At 46.0% G+C, this 16,732-nt stretch overlaps 1 protein-coding gene across 1 annotated transcript; it reads left to right on the plus strand.

Annotated features, from left to right (window-relative positions):
• Positions 1 to 4,734: 4,734 nt before the first annotated feature.
• On the plus strand, positions 4,735 to 16,402 carry IFFO2 (intermediate filament family orphan 2). The gene is made up of 8 exons (XM_010152289.1): positions 4,735 to 4,788; positions 5,063 to 5,158; positions 7,363 to 7,503; positions 9,241 to 9,383; positions 12,340 to 12,460; positions 14,721 to 14,810; positions 15,288 to 15,418; positions 16,203 to 16,402. Exons 1-8 carry the CDS (start codon positions 4,753 to 4,755, stop codon positions 16,306 to 16,308), a joined length of 864 nt encoding a protein of 287 aa, XP_010150591.1. The 5' UTR covers positions 4,735 to 4,752; the 3' UTR covers positions 16,309 to 16,402.
• The last annotated feature ends 330 nt before the right edge of the window (positions 16,403 to 16,732 follow it).

Below are 16,732 nucleotides of genomic sequence, written 5' to 3' on the forward strand. Positions count from 1 at the left end.
CACTGCCTCCCCACCCTCTCCGGGAAGAATTTCTACCTGATATCTAATAATATGATAGATACCTAATGGATATCATATCTATCATGCCACAAATGGAATAGTGGTGTCTTAGCCTGCAAGAAAAAAACCTCCTATGCTGTTCCTTGAGTAGCACTGACAGCTCACCTGCTCAGGAATCGTAGCTGTTAATGTTTTTGTGAGCATTTTTATTGTTCAAACTAGCGCTTTTGTTGTCCTGTTGCAGACCTTAGCACTCAAGCTCTTAGGTTTTCCGTTCTGCCACTGCTCTTCCCATAAACTGATGGGAAAACATTCCAACAAACGGGGTGAAACGCTTCAGTCACTACCCGAGGGAAATGCAGGGAGAAGCTTAGAACACTGGCGGTGTTTCCTGTTCTGTTGCTCTTTGGTGGGTTTCTTCCCCGCGTGACTTGATACAAAACTACCAGGAACAAGGGTCTCGTCTTCCTAAAGAGGTTTTTGGTATGGAAAAAATACGTTGTCTGTAAATGTTACTTGAGGAATGTTTGCTTCCTTGAGGGAGGGATATTTTTTATGGAAGAAAGAATGCAGTTGATACCATCAGGCGTCACTAACCATCAGCTGGTCTACCTGTGCCTTTCTGCCTTGAGCAAAACCTTACTTAAAACAGTACATTTAATATCTGGCATGTTCTATAAGCACATTGTTTGTTGTCTAAATAATGCCACACTCGCATTTAAAAATCCTGGGGTTTTAAAAGAAAGTTTGGAAAGTTTTAAAAGAATAGTTTTTGGAAAGGCAACCTTCTCTGAAACTAACCTTCTGCTCTAAAGAGGTTTTGTGGATCTGCTCCAAAGGGCAATTCTCTTCCCTGGTGTGCTTTCCTAAACTTGGCTTGACCATACTGGGAGAGAAGAAGGGAAGATGTTCATTGACCAGGTATTCAGGGAGTGGGAAAGGGATTTGAAGCTTGTTGTGTCAACACAGACTGCTCAGTTTAATTTCATTAAGGCTTGAAAAGTTAGAGAAGCTTGTAAGGGACGTTATCCAGTCCTGGAGATGTCTCCACCGGCTTTCTTTGGTGTAGGAGGTGATGTTAGTGCCAGGAACTGGTAGCTGCTCTTCCAATTTCAAAGGAAACCCGGTGTGACTCAGCTTTACAAGAACACCGCTTTAAGCAATGTTAATCCTAGCTGACTATTCATGTGTTTTGTTTGTCTAATATCCTTGTAATGAAGCTATTCCCCTTACAGAAAGCCAGCATCCTTTGTTCTGCTCTGAGCTATGCAAGACATGAGGGCAGAAGTAGTTTGGGGCCTGAAGCTGCAGTGACTGAATGCCGCTGGAATTTAATGTGTCACATCTGGTAAAAGGGGGAATAGATCCATAGCTTCTAAAAATCAGATTAGTCCTTTTTTGGGGGGGTGGGTAGGTGGTGGTTGGAACTAAAACACCCTTGGTAGGTTGGAAAGGAGGAGAAAAAGCTTGGTTAGATTTGGAATTCATACTGCTGTTTTTTAAGAAATAACTGAAAATAAGTAATAAGAAACCCTGAAATCTGGTAGATTTACATGGCAACGTTTGCCTTTCTGAGTCAGAAAAAAGATTTTTGGATACAGCTGGAAATCATAGCAATTTGGTGCATCTGAGCCAAGAAGTAAGTGTATTTGAGTCCAGCAGGAGCAGCTGGCTGGCTAATATCCCGCAGCAAGTATGCGAAGGCTGCTGGGGTTTTTTTAGCCTGTAGAGCCTACAGCAGTTTCCCTTTTGGGTGTTACAGCCCTGCTCAACCCTGCCGCTGCGAAGGAGTTACCTGTCTGCTCCGCTTTTGCTGCAGAGGTGATTAATCGGGTGGTGTTGCCCTCTCCCTTGAGGTAAGGGAGCACTGGGCTTTGGTCCCGTTCGTCGATGATTTGGGGTGCACACGCGAGTGGCGTCGCTGGCGCTGTTAAGCAGCAGAGAGCACCGCAGCCTGCTGGGATTATTAACACTCGTGGAAGACCAAATCTTCCCTTTTAGACCGTAACTGGAAAGCAAGCTATTGATTACTGGGAGAATAATTTCGGGCACGTTGAATATTGAAGACGTCAGAGCCATAGTTAGCGTCTGCAGTGGCACGCTGACTCCTTACGGCTGCATTTGTTGTAGTAGCACAGCTGCCAAGGTCCCTTTTAAAGTCTTGTGTGTTACAGCAAATACAGGATGATCACATGAATGAGCAATCTTTCTATTGTCTCACTTCCTTGGAAGTTTAAATGGAGAATTAATCCTCTGCTTCCTTGTCACCCTCTACCTTCCCATCCGACTCCTTCCTCTCTTCGCTACAAATAGCCTCCTGAGGTTTAAGTGCAAGGAGAAAGCAAGATTGGCATTTTTAGCTGTTAAATGAGGTTAATCAGCTTGGTAGTGGGTGGGAGAAATGTGCTCTGAGGTTAAGAATGTGATATTAATGGTTAGCAGGACCTTTTTTATCAATCCAGTGTAGATTTCCTGCTGTTAGGCATGTGTGTGTTGGTTAGAAATCACCCGATGGTTTTATCATTCCTAAAACTGAGACACAGAAATTGTCTGGAGGGCCTCTATTTGTCTACAGGAAGGCATCCTTTGCCTCTTCTCTTGAAGACATCGTCTTGAGTTTGAGGGAAGGGAATTAGGGCTGTAAATCGCTGTTCTGCAAAATGCACTTCAACTGGCACAAAGGGAAGAAATGGAACTACTGGAATTTCTGCAGGATGAGGGCGGCTGGACTGAGCAGACTTCGAGATGCACGATTTTGGCAACTGTCCAGGACGGCTGAACTGCCGGGGAGGAATGCTAATCCTTTTCGCTAGCTTTTGGCATAGTCAGTAAAAATATGCAGATATGTATTCCAAAAATACATCCCTCTTTGCGGAACGCACGCTGCACCGTGGGGATGCAGATAATAGAGGAGGATAACCTAAATGCAGCCAGTATTCCTCACTTCAACAGTTAAAACCTTGGGAAGCAGCATATCAATTTTTGCAATGTCTGCTTGACTTACATCCACAAATGACAGCCTGCTGGCTGCAAGTGCAGGAGGAGTCATCGAAGCCATGCAACGCAGTCTGTAACCGGAGTCCATCCTACAGATTGCAAGTATCGTTGACTGCTTTAATTAAATTCACCTTCTTGACTTTAATATTAAAATCTGAAAAACAAAGTTACTATTTTTGTAGGACTGTATGTGTAATTAGTAGCCAAAAAGCAAATAGGATATGGAAATACGAGCTGAAACGCTCAGTGACAAATGCAAATTTCAGCCTAAATATTTTACTCTGCTCGGCAGTAAATCATTGCTAGTAAAAAGATGCACAAGTCTCCCTGCATAAATCAAACTTCAGCTGTACAATGGAGGGTTCGCTCGCCGTTACGTCGGATATTCCCACACCACAATAGCAGGAAGGAGTGGATGTAGCCAGTGTGTCATCTTGGCACCGCGCTCGTCGGAGCTGCCGCTGCACGGAGATGTGACCCGTTCGGGTGGCGCTGAACGTGCCCGAAGACAGCAGACAGCAGTGCCAGCGTGCCTGCCTGCGTCCTTTCCTGCTGCAATGGTCTGCCCTGGCTGCCGTTCCAGATGGGATTGTGTGCACCTTGGACGCAGAGACGTACCGAGTAGCGTAGTGACGATGTACGCATCGAGTCAGCCGCCTCTGTGGGACTGTCCCGCCACCTAGCCATCGCCAGGCTTCCACGTGCATTTGAAACCAGGGTGAAAGGATGCATTTTTGGCAGATTTAACTGTGCGTTTCCAAGAATGCTTTGATGGAATAGATTTCTGGGCCCACGGTTTGCCATTTTCAGTTAAACTGTAAAAAGTGTTGAAATGGCCAACAGGAATCATCATGTAGGCATTCCGGGATTACGTTCACAGGATTGTTTAGGCATGTGGCATCTGAAGTTTCTCTTCAGGAGTGTAATTCCTGTTATAATAAACTGGGCGAGTCTCGTGTGACACTACTGCCCATTCAGAAAGAGTGGCACACATTTTACTTTCTCCCTTCCCCCCAGCCTCAAACCTCATCCATGTGTACGAGTGGGTCTCGTCACGTTTTCCAGACTATTTTGTGTATATTGTCAATTTTTTTTTTTCTCGTTAAATGGTTTTGGTGCTTAAAAAGCAGCATTGCTGGGTATTTCTACACACAAGCCAATAATGAACTCAAACATGACGGTGCTCGGAGTAGGGGGTTTAATTATACAGTTTGTAACGGTAATTCCTTTTCCTCGACCCTTTTAGTACTGCAGCAGTGTGTATGCCCTGCGCTCGAGGATGCTTGTCTGAGTACTCTGCCTGCGACTGTAGTGCTGCGAAATGCCTGGGGCACGTAGATTAGTGAGGGTTTTGTTGCAGAAGGCACAGAAATGTATGAATTGATTGGGCCAAACAGAATAAAATAGTAAGACTACTGATTCTGATACCTTGCCTTCCAATGTTTTCTTTGCTTGCACTGAAGATTTCCCACCTTATTTGCAACCAAATATTGCATAGGAGAGCAGGACAAGTACCAATCCTGATGGAAGTGGATTTTGCTTTTATTCTTTTCCAAGCTTCATGTTCCCGGTTTGAGGGTGTACAAGAGAGGGGGACCATCTGCTTTACATTCCAAATAGCTGTCTTCATTCTACAGCTAGCAGAAGACTTGTGATTTTTTTTTTTCAGGGGAAAAAAAAAATGCCTTTTCTCCATAGTTAACACTTTGCTTGCAAATCTTGTCTTTCAGGTGGGAAGAGGAACTGACGAGGAGAATGAGTCTGGAGTCTATGGTAGAAACCTTGCGAGAGGTAAGTTTTGGAGAGTACCTATTGAAAGGCTCTCTGCCCCTTGTATTAGGAATTATTTGAATTTGCGTAATTAAAAAACTCTTCTAGCTAGAGCAGCTGACTGCCTCGCCGCGTGCTGGAGAGTAGTGTTAATGTTTGGAAGCAGGAAGGCGCTGAAGTTTCTGACAAAGTGAGATGTGGGGGTGGTGACGTGCCTTATCAGCCCTGCTCAGGTTAAGTGAGGAAGCATATGTTGGCCTGTACCTCTAAGTTCTTTGTGTGCTTTCTCTTGCAGGAGGCGCAGGAAGCGGAAGCTCTCCAGGAGGAGTTAAATGAAAAGATTGAGAGACTGAAAGCAGAACTTGTGGTCTTTAAGGGTCTGATGAGTGATGTAAGTACACTGGAGAGCAGCGTGGCCAACTCCCACTGCCTTTGTGAAATGTGTGTGTGTCATGCAAATGGCTTCATTCATGAAAAGGTTATGGTCTTAGTGAGTGCCGCTTTGTAGTTAGCATTATGGCTGCCTTTATGATCTAATGCATCAGACAGATCACCCTTCCCCCTGCTTCCTGTCTGGTCTGTGTAGAGATGCATTAACTTGCTGCTTAGCCCATAACCCGGACTCTTCCCTCCCTTCCCCGTTCTCCACAGCTGGCAGTGCCGGCGTTCCGATCTGCAGCCCTGGGCAGGAGATGTAGCAGGTCAGGGTGAAGGGTCCGTCGCCGTGCAGCACCGGGTACCGCTGACAAGGGGGGGCCTTGCTCTGAGCCGCCCGAGGAACGTTCAGAAGGGAGCGCGCTGCACGCCGTTCCCAACTCCCTGTAGGAAGGCTGTGGAGGGGTTAACCCAGTGCCACTGGTTTGGGTGTTGGGTTTTGTGTCCAGTGCTGCTTCGAGCTAAATTTTAAAACAAATAATAAAAACACTTGTTTTCTCAGGAATTTCCTCATGTCTGGCTTGATGGTTTGACAATGACTTTCCTTCAAAGCTAGTAAAACTTTTAGACTGCGACTGGATCACTTTCTTACGTGTAGACGTACGGAGAGCGTGTGCTCGTGCAGCTCTCCAGAGATAAGCCAGGTGAACGTGCAAGTTGGGTGCCCTTTTCTAAGGCTGAGGTGGCGCTGATGCCAGTTGTCTAATGAATATGTCCTATTACGCTGATTAATTCTGCAATGTTGTGTACAACTACTCCCTTCTGCCTTTATATAAGCTTGCAGAACCTGCTCCCCGGTGTCAAATGCATTCTCTCAGGGCCACTAGGTCTGTTTGTGTGAAATTCGGCAATTAGCTGTCTCCTTTTGGTGTTCAGTGGAGAGCGGGCACGCTTGGTTAGAGGCAGCGTGAAGGGGAGAAACCTCAGGGCTGCATCCCTCCGATGGCTCTGGCTGAGGACGAAATGTTGCTCTCGGTGTGTACAAAAAGGGTGGCGTGAAGGCAAACATCCTCCTCAGCTTGGGAGTGAGCGTGCTTTGGGCTTTGCAAACTCTATAAGGGAGAGCCCAAGGAAGGCGGTGAGAGGGCTTGTTTTGCATCCCGCTGCGTGGATGTTTACAGGAGAAATGCCAAACGTTGGCACGTGACTCTCGCTTTCCGGCGGGTAAGAATCAGTAAGATTGCCTTTCGAGTGTGTCAGCGGGTAGAGTTCTCGGGGTGTTTGGAAAACAAAAATCTCTGGCTTGTCCAAAGGTGGTTGACAGGGGCTGGGGAAAAACTCAGTCTAATAATTAAAAAAAAAAAAAGACAAAACAAACAGAAAAACCCCAAAGCGTTCTCCTTGGGAAGGGGGTTTGGTATTTAAGAGTGCTCTGGGCAGTTTTTCTGCTTTGCTGGTGGGAGGGGAAGCATTGCCCAGCCCTTGAAGTGCTACTTTCTCACAGAGTTACCTCTCCTCTAGGCTGGAAAATACGCTTTTTATGTGGAGCAGTGTTTCTTCCTAAGGAGCCAGCTGTACTGTGGGAGTGGGAGTCTCTTAGAAATAATGTTTGTAATTACTGCCCAGAGTGAAGCAAGGCAAAATATTCTTCATGTAGAATTTGTGCTAGGCTGGAAGCCAGATGAATTAATGGGGAGTATTTTCTGTTACAAGCTTTGGTGGATCTTTTCAGATCCAGTTCTGATTTCAGAGTTTGTGGTATGTACGAAGTTGCTGAGCAGCCCAGATTCTGTTTTAAACGCAACTTCTCCTCACAGGCACGGTTTCTTCTGTCTGAAATGGGGGGGAGTGTTGCATATTGACCAGGTTTTAGAGTTCATTCTATTCTGCACACACTCAACAGGGGGTTTTCTCCGTTTTTAAAGCTTTACTGACCCAATAAAAATTTAATGTTGCCATGTCTAGCAGTTGTTTGGGGGTGGGGGTGTAGGTTTTTCAGTGGCAAATCACACTGAGTTGAAATTTTAGTAGAATCAGATGTGAATGTTGATTGTTAGCTGTCTGGTCTGTTCAGATTGTCCGTGTACTGTCTTTCCCGGAGAACAAGATGTGATATTGTTTAAGAATGGTATGCCCTGGGGTTGGAGAGATACTGTGGGGTATCTCTTCTTTCCTGAACTGTATAATAATGGAAGATAATCACTGCTGTCCTTCCTGCAGCCCATGACAGACCTGGACACAAAGATTCAAGAAAAGGCCATGAAGGTGGATATGGACATCTGTCGGCGAATCGATATCACAGCCAAGCTGTGCGATGTAGCGCAGCAGCGCAACTCTGAAGACGTTTCCAAGATATTCCAGGTGATTAGGCCATGAATTTTCCGTAGGGTAGGACAAGAAGTGAGGGGACAAGAGGGAGCAGTGTTGAGGAGTGTGGTCCAGGTCCTTTGCCTTTTCTTGACATTTCTCTCTGTAGACATACTTTCTTCTTTCTCGGTCTTGAAGTGGAGCTCCCTTCTGCAGAAGCTGCCTTACCGCTGAGAGCACAAAGTTTAGTTTAAAAAAAGAAGTCTCGGGATGGCCTTTGAGACATGCTGTTAGTCTACAATGAATGCAGGGGAAAAAAAAAGCATTACAGAGTCTAGGTTTGTATAAATGGCTTCCTCACGTTTGTTCCCTTCACGAGGGAGAGGGTTTAAGCTTGTAGAACTGTCATCTGAATGTTCTTATTTCTGGCTCGAGCTCTGTGGCCAGAAATAATGCTTCTGGGGTGGCGAGCTGTGACTGCTTCGTGAGACTAGAAACTCCAGTTGCTTTCCTTGAGCTACTGTGGCTCCTTGGTGCTAATAGGAAAGTCACAATATGCTCCAGAAGCAAGCAGTTACAGCTCTGTGTGGAGCAAACGTAACTCCCAGTGCAGTTGGTCTTCTGTCATAACTGCAACTTCGATTGTGATTAACCCAGCTTCCTTCTACGTTGATCTGAATGTGTCTCGTTCAGCCTTTCAGTAAGTCTGATGCTTGTCTCTGTGTAGTGATGCCCTATAGTGTGTTAAATGCTGTACAAAAGCACTGTCAGAAGATCCTTGTGGTCCCTACTGGTTGTGTGTTCTGGCTACGGTGAAGTTACCTAAATGGTTTGATGGGGTTTTTTTCTTGTCTATCCCGAAACACTCAAATCTCCTTATTGGAGACAATTATTTTTCTGGCATGTTGAGCCATTGCCTTGTGCTAGTGGTTCCTTCCTATCTTTGAGCAGAATTGCTGTGCCTTTCTGCTCCAAGGTAACGGCAAAGCGTACTTTTGGTCAAGCATGCAGTGGTTAAAATGATCGTCGCGGAGAAGAACACCAAGAAGGGGTGGCGCTTACGCCCCGTAGAGGAAGAGCAGTAGGTCGGGAGCAGACTGCGTTTGTGGCTCTGTGGCATCGTCTGTGAACTTCTTTCACGTTCACAGCCCTCAGATGAAGACATGATCCTCTGCGCCCTTTGCAGGGGTGTCCCTCGGGTTCTCTGCGCATCTACGAACGGCTTTTCTTTGGGGTTGTCCAGGCTTTCTCACGGTTCAGTTAACCTTTCTTCTGTCAACCCGAACACCAGCAGCCCGCCTCCGCTGGCGGGGTGGGATGCCCCTGAATTAAAGGCTGTCAGAAAGGCTTCCCCTCTACTCTTCCGTGGTGGCTCAGCGCTGGGAGCAACAGCCTGTGGTGGTGGCAGGAGAGGGAGAGTTCTGTCATCGCTCTCGAGCCTGCTGCCTGGGCGCTCCTGCCAGCTTACGCTTTTCCCCTGTATCATTCTAACCTCTGCATGTTCTCTGGTAGATCAGGCTGGTGTCGGTGGGCAGACGAACATCTGTAGAGCGCTGGCAGCCTGCAGCTTGCTTTGCCCTTCGCCGTTCCGAACTGCTTCCTTGTGCTCTGTGTTCACCACTCATTAACAGATGCAATTCCCGTCTCGAATACGAGCAATCCCTGAACTGCCTGGGAACTCATGAACAGTTACATTCACTCAAACCTAATGCCTCTCCTTCTTTATTTCTGCCCCTCACGATGCAGCACCTCAGCTGAACCTTCTAGTTACTGCTCTTCTCTCCAATTAAGGTGGCTTCCAAGAAAAAGGACCGCAAGCTCGCGTCCGATGATGACCTCTCGGAACAGGATGGAGACAATGGCAGGTTCTCTGATGACGAGGTCAGCTGTTCTCTGAACATCACCGATGAAATGAAGCGAATGTTTAATCAGCTGTGAGTATTGCGGACGACGTGGGGAAAACTTACTCTGAAATGCAGACGTAGTCCCGGGGCGCCCGAGCTGCCAGCGTGGTACATACCTGAAGGATTTTTAGAAGCTCAAATAAAATGAACTGGTTTTTGTTCCTCCCTTAAGTAGGAGGAACTATAGAGAATATTAAAAAAATACAAACATTAGTTTTACTCCTATAAGCTGGTATAACAGTAGCAAAAGAAGCAGCATGCGATGGAAAAAAGTGCGAAACTTGAGTCTATTTGTGTATGTTTGGTTGGATGTTAGATTTCTAGGGTTTGGGAAAGGACCTTGAATTTGGCAGCGCCGCTGAAAACTCAGTTCAAAATGGGTACAAACTTCTCTAGTATTTTGCATGGTTTGTCAGCTGAGCTATATTCAAACGGTAGTGGTGGATCTGGGCAGAAGATCAGTTCTAGCAGTGGACAACAGGTTATAGGTTCCAAGAATGTTGATGTTGTAAAACTTGCTGCAAAGTCTGGTCTCCCAAACTGGAAGAATTGCAGTTTATTTTGCCTAAAGCTTTGCCCCAGACTGCAGAGTTAGGCATGTCATAGCAGCTCAGAAGAGACTCTCTGCACCTTGGTGCTACACAACGCAGTTCAGGAAGCGGGCTGGTGATGTGCCCTGCTGTTGTCCAGTTGTAGAAACGATGGAGATGGCCACAGCCCAGTGAGTTTTGAGGGTCTCTGCCGTTTTCTTTTGGCAGAGAGAAGCCCCGGCGAGCACTGTAGGTCTGGCTTTCCTAGCACTTAAATAGGGGTGCCCTCTGCCAACTTCTGCAGTGACTGCAGGGGAAGAATTCCCAGTGCTTTCCCACACAGTGTAGGACAGGATTTAATATGTAGCAGTGCACAAGAAAGCACCACCAGCTCCTCTTGTCAGCTGTTGCCAAAAGTTCTGTTTTCAGGGTGTGTGTCTCTTTACGCCTACATTTTACGTCTAGGAGAGCATGTGTTTTTCAAGAGCTGTAGGTAACCCCCCTTGTTAGGAATTCTGCAGGCCCTTATTAATAGGCAGTGCAACAAATACAGAGGGCCACGGAGATGCTCATAGGGCTGGAGCCCCGCTGCCATGGGGACAGGCTGGGAGAGTTGGGGTGTTCAGCCTGGAGAAGGGAAGGCTCCGGGGAGACCTTATAGCCCCTTCCAGTGCCTGAAGGGGCTACAAGGAAGCTGGGGGGGACTTTTGACAAGGGCCTGTAGTGACAGGGCAAGGGGTAATGGGTTTAAATTGAAAGTGGGGAGGGTTAGATTGGATATCAGGAAGAAGTTCTTCCCGGAGAGGGTGGGGAGGCACTGGGACAGGTTGCCCAGAGAAGCTGTGGATGCCCCATCGCTGGAAGTGTCCAAGGCCAGGCTGGATGAGGCTTGGAGCAACCTGGTCTAGTGCAAGGTGTCCCTGCCTGTGGCAGGGGGGGTGGAACTAGATGGTCTTTAAGGTCCCTTCCAACCCAAACCATTCTATGATTCTATGATTTTTGACTTCTCCACTACTAGAATTCAATGTGACAGCAGATGGATTTTTTTAGAAAAGCAAGAGGCTAAAATTTAGCTACTGTTTTGGTAATGAATTTAGGTTATATTTTTGACACTAAACCTGTCCTGTGATAACCAATTTTTATTGGCGCTGCTAATGAAATTCTTATCTCCTGGTCCTATTCCTTGTGATCTTGTTACATGGGAATTAGGGTGATGTAGAGAAGCATTCATGGCTTATTGCAGAGAGTAAGGATGTCTGGGGTTTGGGGGCTTTGTGAGATAGAAAATAATATTTAAAATAGCTGAATCACTTATCTCATTAACAGAAATGGAAGGCAACTTGTATTTTATCCATGATGAAGTTAATCTTTAAGTCAAAATGCAGTTGGCTTTGTGTGTCTGGGGGGTAAGCAGGAGTCAGAGCTGGGAGTCTGTGCTCTTGGACAAAGACAGCTCTTGCAGATAGAAACTGGTTAGCAGAAGGTGAATTGAAAAAGGCACAATGGTGTATGTCCAATTTGGTAGGTTATTTTAAATTATTTTTTAAAGTCATGCTGATTATGGACAAATAGCCTGTGCCTTTTGCCAAGCTCTTCAGCCTCCTAAAGACAGTGTTGGACTCGGCTTCCGGCCAGAGATGTTATCTGCTGAAAAGGAAGTGAACTAAAGTCACAAAAATGCATCCCTCTGAAATGAGCAGGCTGCTTCTGGGAGCATTTTCAGATTTTAGTCAGACCTCCTTAAGGAGGACAAGAAGCAGCTACTCGTGTTTCGCTCTGCTGCTGCTCAGACCCAAAGGGACCGGGTGCTTTCTGAAACTTTCCTTTGTTGCACAACCGACCCTGCTGAAGGGGCTTGACCAGATAACGGTGTTAAAGGCCATTCCTGCCACTGTTTGTTCTGAGCCGTAAGTGGCTGTAGTAGTGGTCAGCAATAAGTGTTTACCCTCACCTGCACATCGTTTCAGGGCTCTGTTTTTTTCATGGTTGTTCCTTTGGAAAAACCATCTTTTGAAGTGCTGCAGGGAAAATAAATGTTGGCTGCGCGTCAAGGGGGAAATCAGCAGGGAGTCTTCTAGCAGCTTTTTCTTGTGAAATTCCTCGAACTGTGCGTGGACTCATTTTCCCATGTGTAAAAAGAATAGTTTCGAACATTTTTGTGGTTTTGCAAACAGGGGAGACTAATGTGCAGCACCATCTGGAGGAAAGCTAGGACTGTGCACTTGAACCGGGAATGCGAACAAGGATCTTTTATTCTGCTTTGGGGTGGCACAGAGCCCAGGAGCGAGGGACTTGGACAGTGGCAAAGCTTGTTTGTAAAAACTCTGAGGATTTTCAGCTGCTGCATTGTCTCCTTCATTCAGTTCTCACAGCCCCTTTTTTTTCTAGAAGATTAATTAAAGGACTGAGGGAGTGAGGCTGGAGTTTCACTGATGCTTCTTCTGTTACCTTAACAGTCGTGAGACATTCGATTTCGATGACGACTGTGATAGTTTAACGTGGGAGGAGAATGAGGAAACGTTGCTTCTCTGGGAAGACTTCACGAACTGCAATCCTTCAATTGACCTCCAAGGAGAGGTGAGTTTATTTCCTGTATTTTCTTGAACCGTTCTCTGCAAAAACTGTGTCCCTCAGCTGCTCTTTCAGCCATTTGAGCCGTTGGAGATTTGACTGGTGATCGAGTTCGCCACGCAAACTTGCTTTGATTTTAAAATCCTTTCGGTGCTCTAACCCTATGGCTGATTTTTGAGTCTGTGCAATCAGTTTATTTGCCAAACCTCGTTCCTTCTGCTCCTTTGAACTGAGTATTTAAACGTACCAAGCGAGCGTCGAAATATCCGACGCGTCCAGCTGTTGCAGCAGCGTCTCGCGATCCGTCACCCTAAAGTCGTTTATCTGAAGCCCTGTATCTCCCCCACGGCATCTCACTTTCTCTGTGGATCATTATCCTTCATGCTTAAATTGTCAAAATAGTACAGGTAGCGGGGGGATTGCACAGTTCTTCCAGTGGGGAGAAAACCAAACTGAGTGCAGTCTGTGGGAGATGTTAATGTATAGCCCATCACAAACAAAGCAGCTGTGGTTGCAGGACTGTGTAAAGGCCCCAGGGACCTCCTGAACGCGTGAATCTCGTGTTTCCATCATCCCAGTCAATAGGAATCTCCTGGCGCTGGTGGATAATAAACAGCTTGCTTTTAATCCTTGCGATCCCACGCGAAGTAAGCTAATGGCTGCACGCTGCCTCGTTCGGTGACTCCTGAGCCTTTTTAAACAAGCCTGAAGAGTGATTGAAATGGTGAGGTCTGGCTTTGTGCGGGGAGTCTGAAGTGAGATGCTAATATTTCATTACTGAGCAGCACGGCAGCAGTAGGTAAGAAATAATCCTGCCTTCTTCCGTGATGGCTGCAGTGTAAAGATGCTGAGGCAGCAGTCTCCTGAACGTCGTCTTGTGTCGGCTGCCAGGGCTGTGTTAATTCTACATCTTCCCGTTCGTGTATCATCTGGCAGGGTCTGAAACTGCGGAGATTACTTAGAAGTGCTGGGACTGCAGAAAGCGGCGTTCTTAGCTCCGCGTCGTCTTTTGAGCAGGGAGAGTGGCAGAGTGATAACGTGTAGCCGTGTGCCGGAATTAGTGACAGATTTATTTGCATATAGCCGTGTGTGCGTGTGTGAGCGCAGCTATCAGGAATATTGCCGAACCCAGACCTTACGTGCGAAAACTCTAAAGGTTTTAAGAAGCTTAAATCCTTCTAAATGAAAATTATACAAGGAAAGGGTAGATTTGCCTTGTAGATGGAGATTCAGAATAAAGACTGCTCTGTCTGTGCCTGGTCTTTAACACAGCGCTTTACATGCCTGAATCTTCCTTCCGCTGGCTTTATTCCTTTCAAGTTCTTACACGGTGCCCTAGCCACCTTCTTTCCTGACCTTCCTCCTTAAAGCATTTCTGCTTATAAAAGGATAAGTGGAATGATTCTTGTAACTGCAGGCTGGATAGCCTGGCGCTGCTACTAGCTGTGATCCTGATAAAGCTGCCACGGATGTGCCCCACGGATGGCAACGTAATTACTGCTCGTCAGTGCAGTTGCGTTAAAGTGATGATTTTTTTTTTTTCTTTCTTGGAAAAAGGAGATAGGTAATAACATGAAAGAGAACAATGGCATTGCGTTGGTCTCTGACAGCATGAAATAGTGCTGTATGTTTTGCAGCCCAGACCGTACTGTTCATCCAAAGCAGGGAGCTGTTGCCTGGCAGGATGCTTCCTCTGGGACAGCGTGGGATAGTTTCATCGGTAGTGTGCTGGAGCGAGCTTGCTTTAGCAGTTAAATGAAGGATTTCAGGAGGAAACTGTGTGTGCAGGACATAGGTGCGAGGTAGCGGAGACTGAAGAGTAGTATGTAATTGGGAAGTGAGAATTCCAGTGCAAAGGTGTAAGTAGTGGTGTGGTCAATGCAAGGAAAAACTGTTTTGTGGCTGGAAAGCAATTACAGTTGATCTGTGAAAGGTTCAGGACGATCCATGGGTTTGGTGCTTTGGCATGTGTCGGATATCTGTGTTTAACTGCCGGAGCCGTGGTCTGTAGGTTCCTTGATCAGGGACTTGATCTTGTGTGTACAGGGTGCAAGAATGTGTTTCCTGGTATGCCGGTTTTAAGTAATAGAATATTACGTGTTTGTGTAAAAATGTATTTAAACATCCTCCTTTTTAATGAAATAATGAGGCTGAAGAAGAAAACAACCCGCATTTCTGCGTGAGGTTAAATAAGAAAATATTCAATCTGCCACTGGATTCCTTGTGAGTTTCCAGCTAATTCTTTGTGTCCTCCTTTCCCCTGCAGGAAGAAAATCTGGGAAACCTGATCCACGAAACAGAATCTTTCTTTAAAACGAGAGACAAGGAATACCAAGAAACAATAGGGCAGATAGAGGTAGGGAAGTTGTTTGTGACAACCTGAATTGTTTCTAATGGGCAGAAACGTGGGCAGCGTTCTGGTCCGGTACGCCCACAGAGAAAAGGTGGAACGTCTGTATGTCTGAGAACACAAAGGTGCTTTCCTTTGACATACCTGTGTGATTTTTTTTTTTTTTATAAATGCTATTCTAAACACCACTGGATGCCCCATCCCTGGGAGTGTCCAAGGCCAGGCTGGATGAGGCTTGGAGCAACCTGGTCTAGTGGAGGATGTCCCTGCCCATGGCAGAGGGGTTGGAACTAGATGATCTTTAAGGTCCCTTCCAACCCAAACCATTCCATGATTCTATACAGCCCTGTTATTGAGTCAGCATAAATCTGTAGCTGCTGGAGAGAGAACCTTCAGCACAAAGAGAATAAAAGTGTATTCTCAAGCTGGGAGAAGCTGCTAGCAACTCACCTTAGGCTGATTATTTTCTCCTATTTCTTACAGCTGGAATTGGCCACGGCCAAGAGTGACATGAATCGGCACCTTCATGAATATATGGAAATGTGTAGTATGAAAAGGGGCCTGGATGTACAAATGGAAACCTGTCGAAGGCTTATCAAAGGCTCTGCTGACAGGTAGGGAGGTATCGCCCTTCTGCCTGGGGTGCTTCGAGAATCTATTTGCTCTTGTTTCCTGCCAAGGTGTTTCAAAGGCAGTGCCATCGTTTTGTCCCCAAGCTTCATCCTTCAGATAATCTTGTTTTGCTCAGGGTCATACATCAGTCTGACAGGGAACCCTGCAACAGTGTGTAAGTTCCATGGTAATGCTTTCAGGGATTCAACACCTGTTGGTAAAAACAGGGATGTAGGACTGGCAGTGTAAGTGGACCTACCTCTCTCCTCACGTGGGTGGATGATTACTCTTAGTGTCACAGACCTAGAACTCTTAAAACAAACCCCCAGATTAAATCTGGACTGTGGGCTTGGCTATTATATGAAGAACTTGGTTTTTCATCTTCCCGGGTTAAGAACCCTTTTATATACTGTGAGGGATCTTTCTTGCTCTCCCCCAGTGCACATCCTGTCTTAAAAGAGCCAGAAGAGAGAGTTTTTTGAGTTTTCTGGCCTGTTTGTATTACAGATGATGAGAGCCAGTAGGATATTCCTTGGGCCTAGTTTCCATTTCCCCACCCATCAAGTTTTATCCTTGTATAGGAGAAGGCAGGGGTGGGGTGGAAGCGCACGGGATGCTTGAGTGCACTACCGATACTTACCGAAAAGCCAAACTTTAAGGTTGTTAAAGGATATTTTACATTGTTTTGGGGAGTGAAAGCGACAGTTTTCTTTTTTTTTTTTTCACTTTTATCAGTGATCTTTTAATTTTTTTTTTGTCTAAACCTTTCTCTGAATTTTCCTACAGAAATTCTCCATCTCCCAGCTCTGTAGCCAGCAGCGACTCAGGAAACACAGATGAAATTCAGGACGAGTTGGACAGAGAGACGGATGTGGAGCCCATGGTCAGCTGATACGTAGTTGGAGCATTCCAGTGAAAGGGAAGATACAAGAAAAGATTAAAAAACGATACACTGGGGGGAAAAAAAAGACTTGTAAGCCCTTGCACAGGGGTTTCTAAGGACTCATTCCTACACGCATCCCCACCCCACCTAAGGATTGGTGCTGTAAATTTCTATTGTTATACAAATCATAAGTGCAGAGTCCTGTAAGAAAACACGGTGTTTTAATTGTGCCTTTGCCCCAAGCTGAGCCACTTTGAGCTCCTGTGGAATATTAATAGCAGGTGTTTTTATAAAAAAAATAATATTATTTAAAAAAAAATAATCTGGTAGCAGCAGAAAATGGTGCTGCAAAGGCTCTGGGTGTTTCAGTAAGCTTATGGTGTTACTGAACCGATTGGCAAAAGGAGCGCTGGCAAAATGAGAAGCGAACCCA

The sequence above is a fragment of the Eurypyga helias genome, unplaced genomic scaffold (genome assembly GCF_000690775.1).
Source record: "Eurypyga helias isolate BGI_N326 unplaced genomic scaffold, ASM69077v1 scaffold16575, whole genome shotgun sequence".
Classification (NCBI taxonomy): Eukaryota; Metazoa; Chordata; class Aves; order Eurypygiformes; family Eurypygidae; genus Eurypyga; species Eurypyga helias.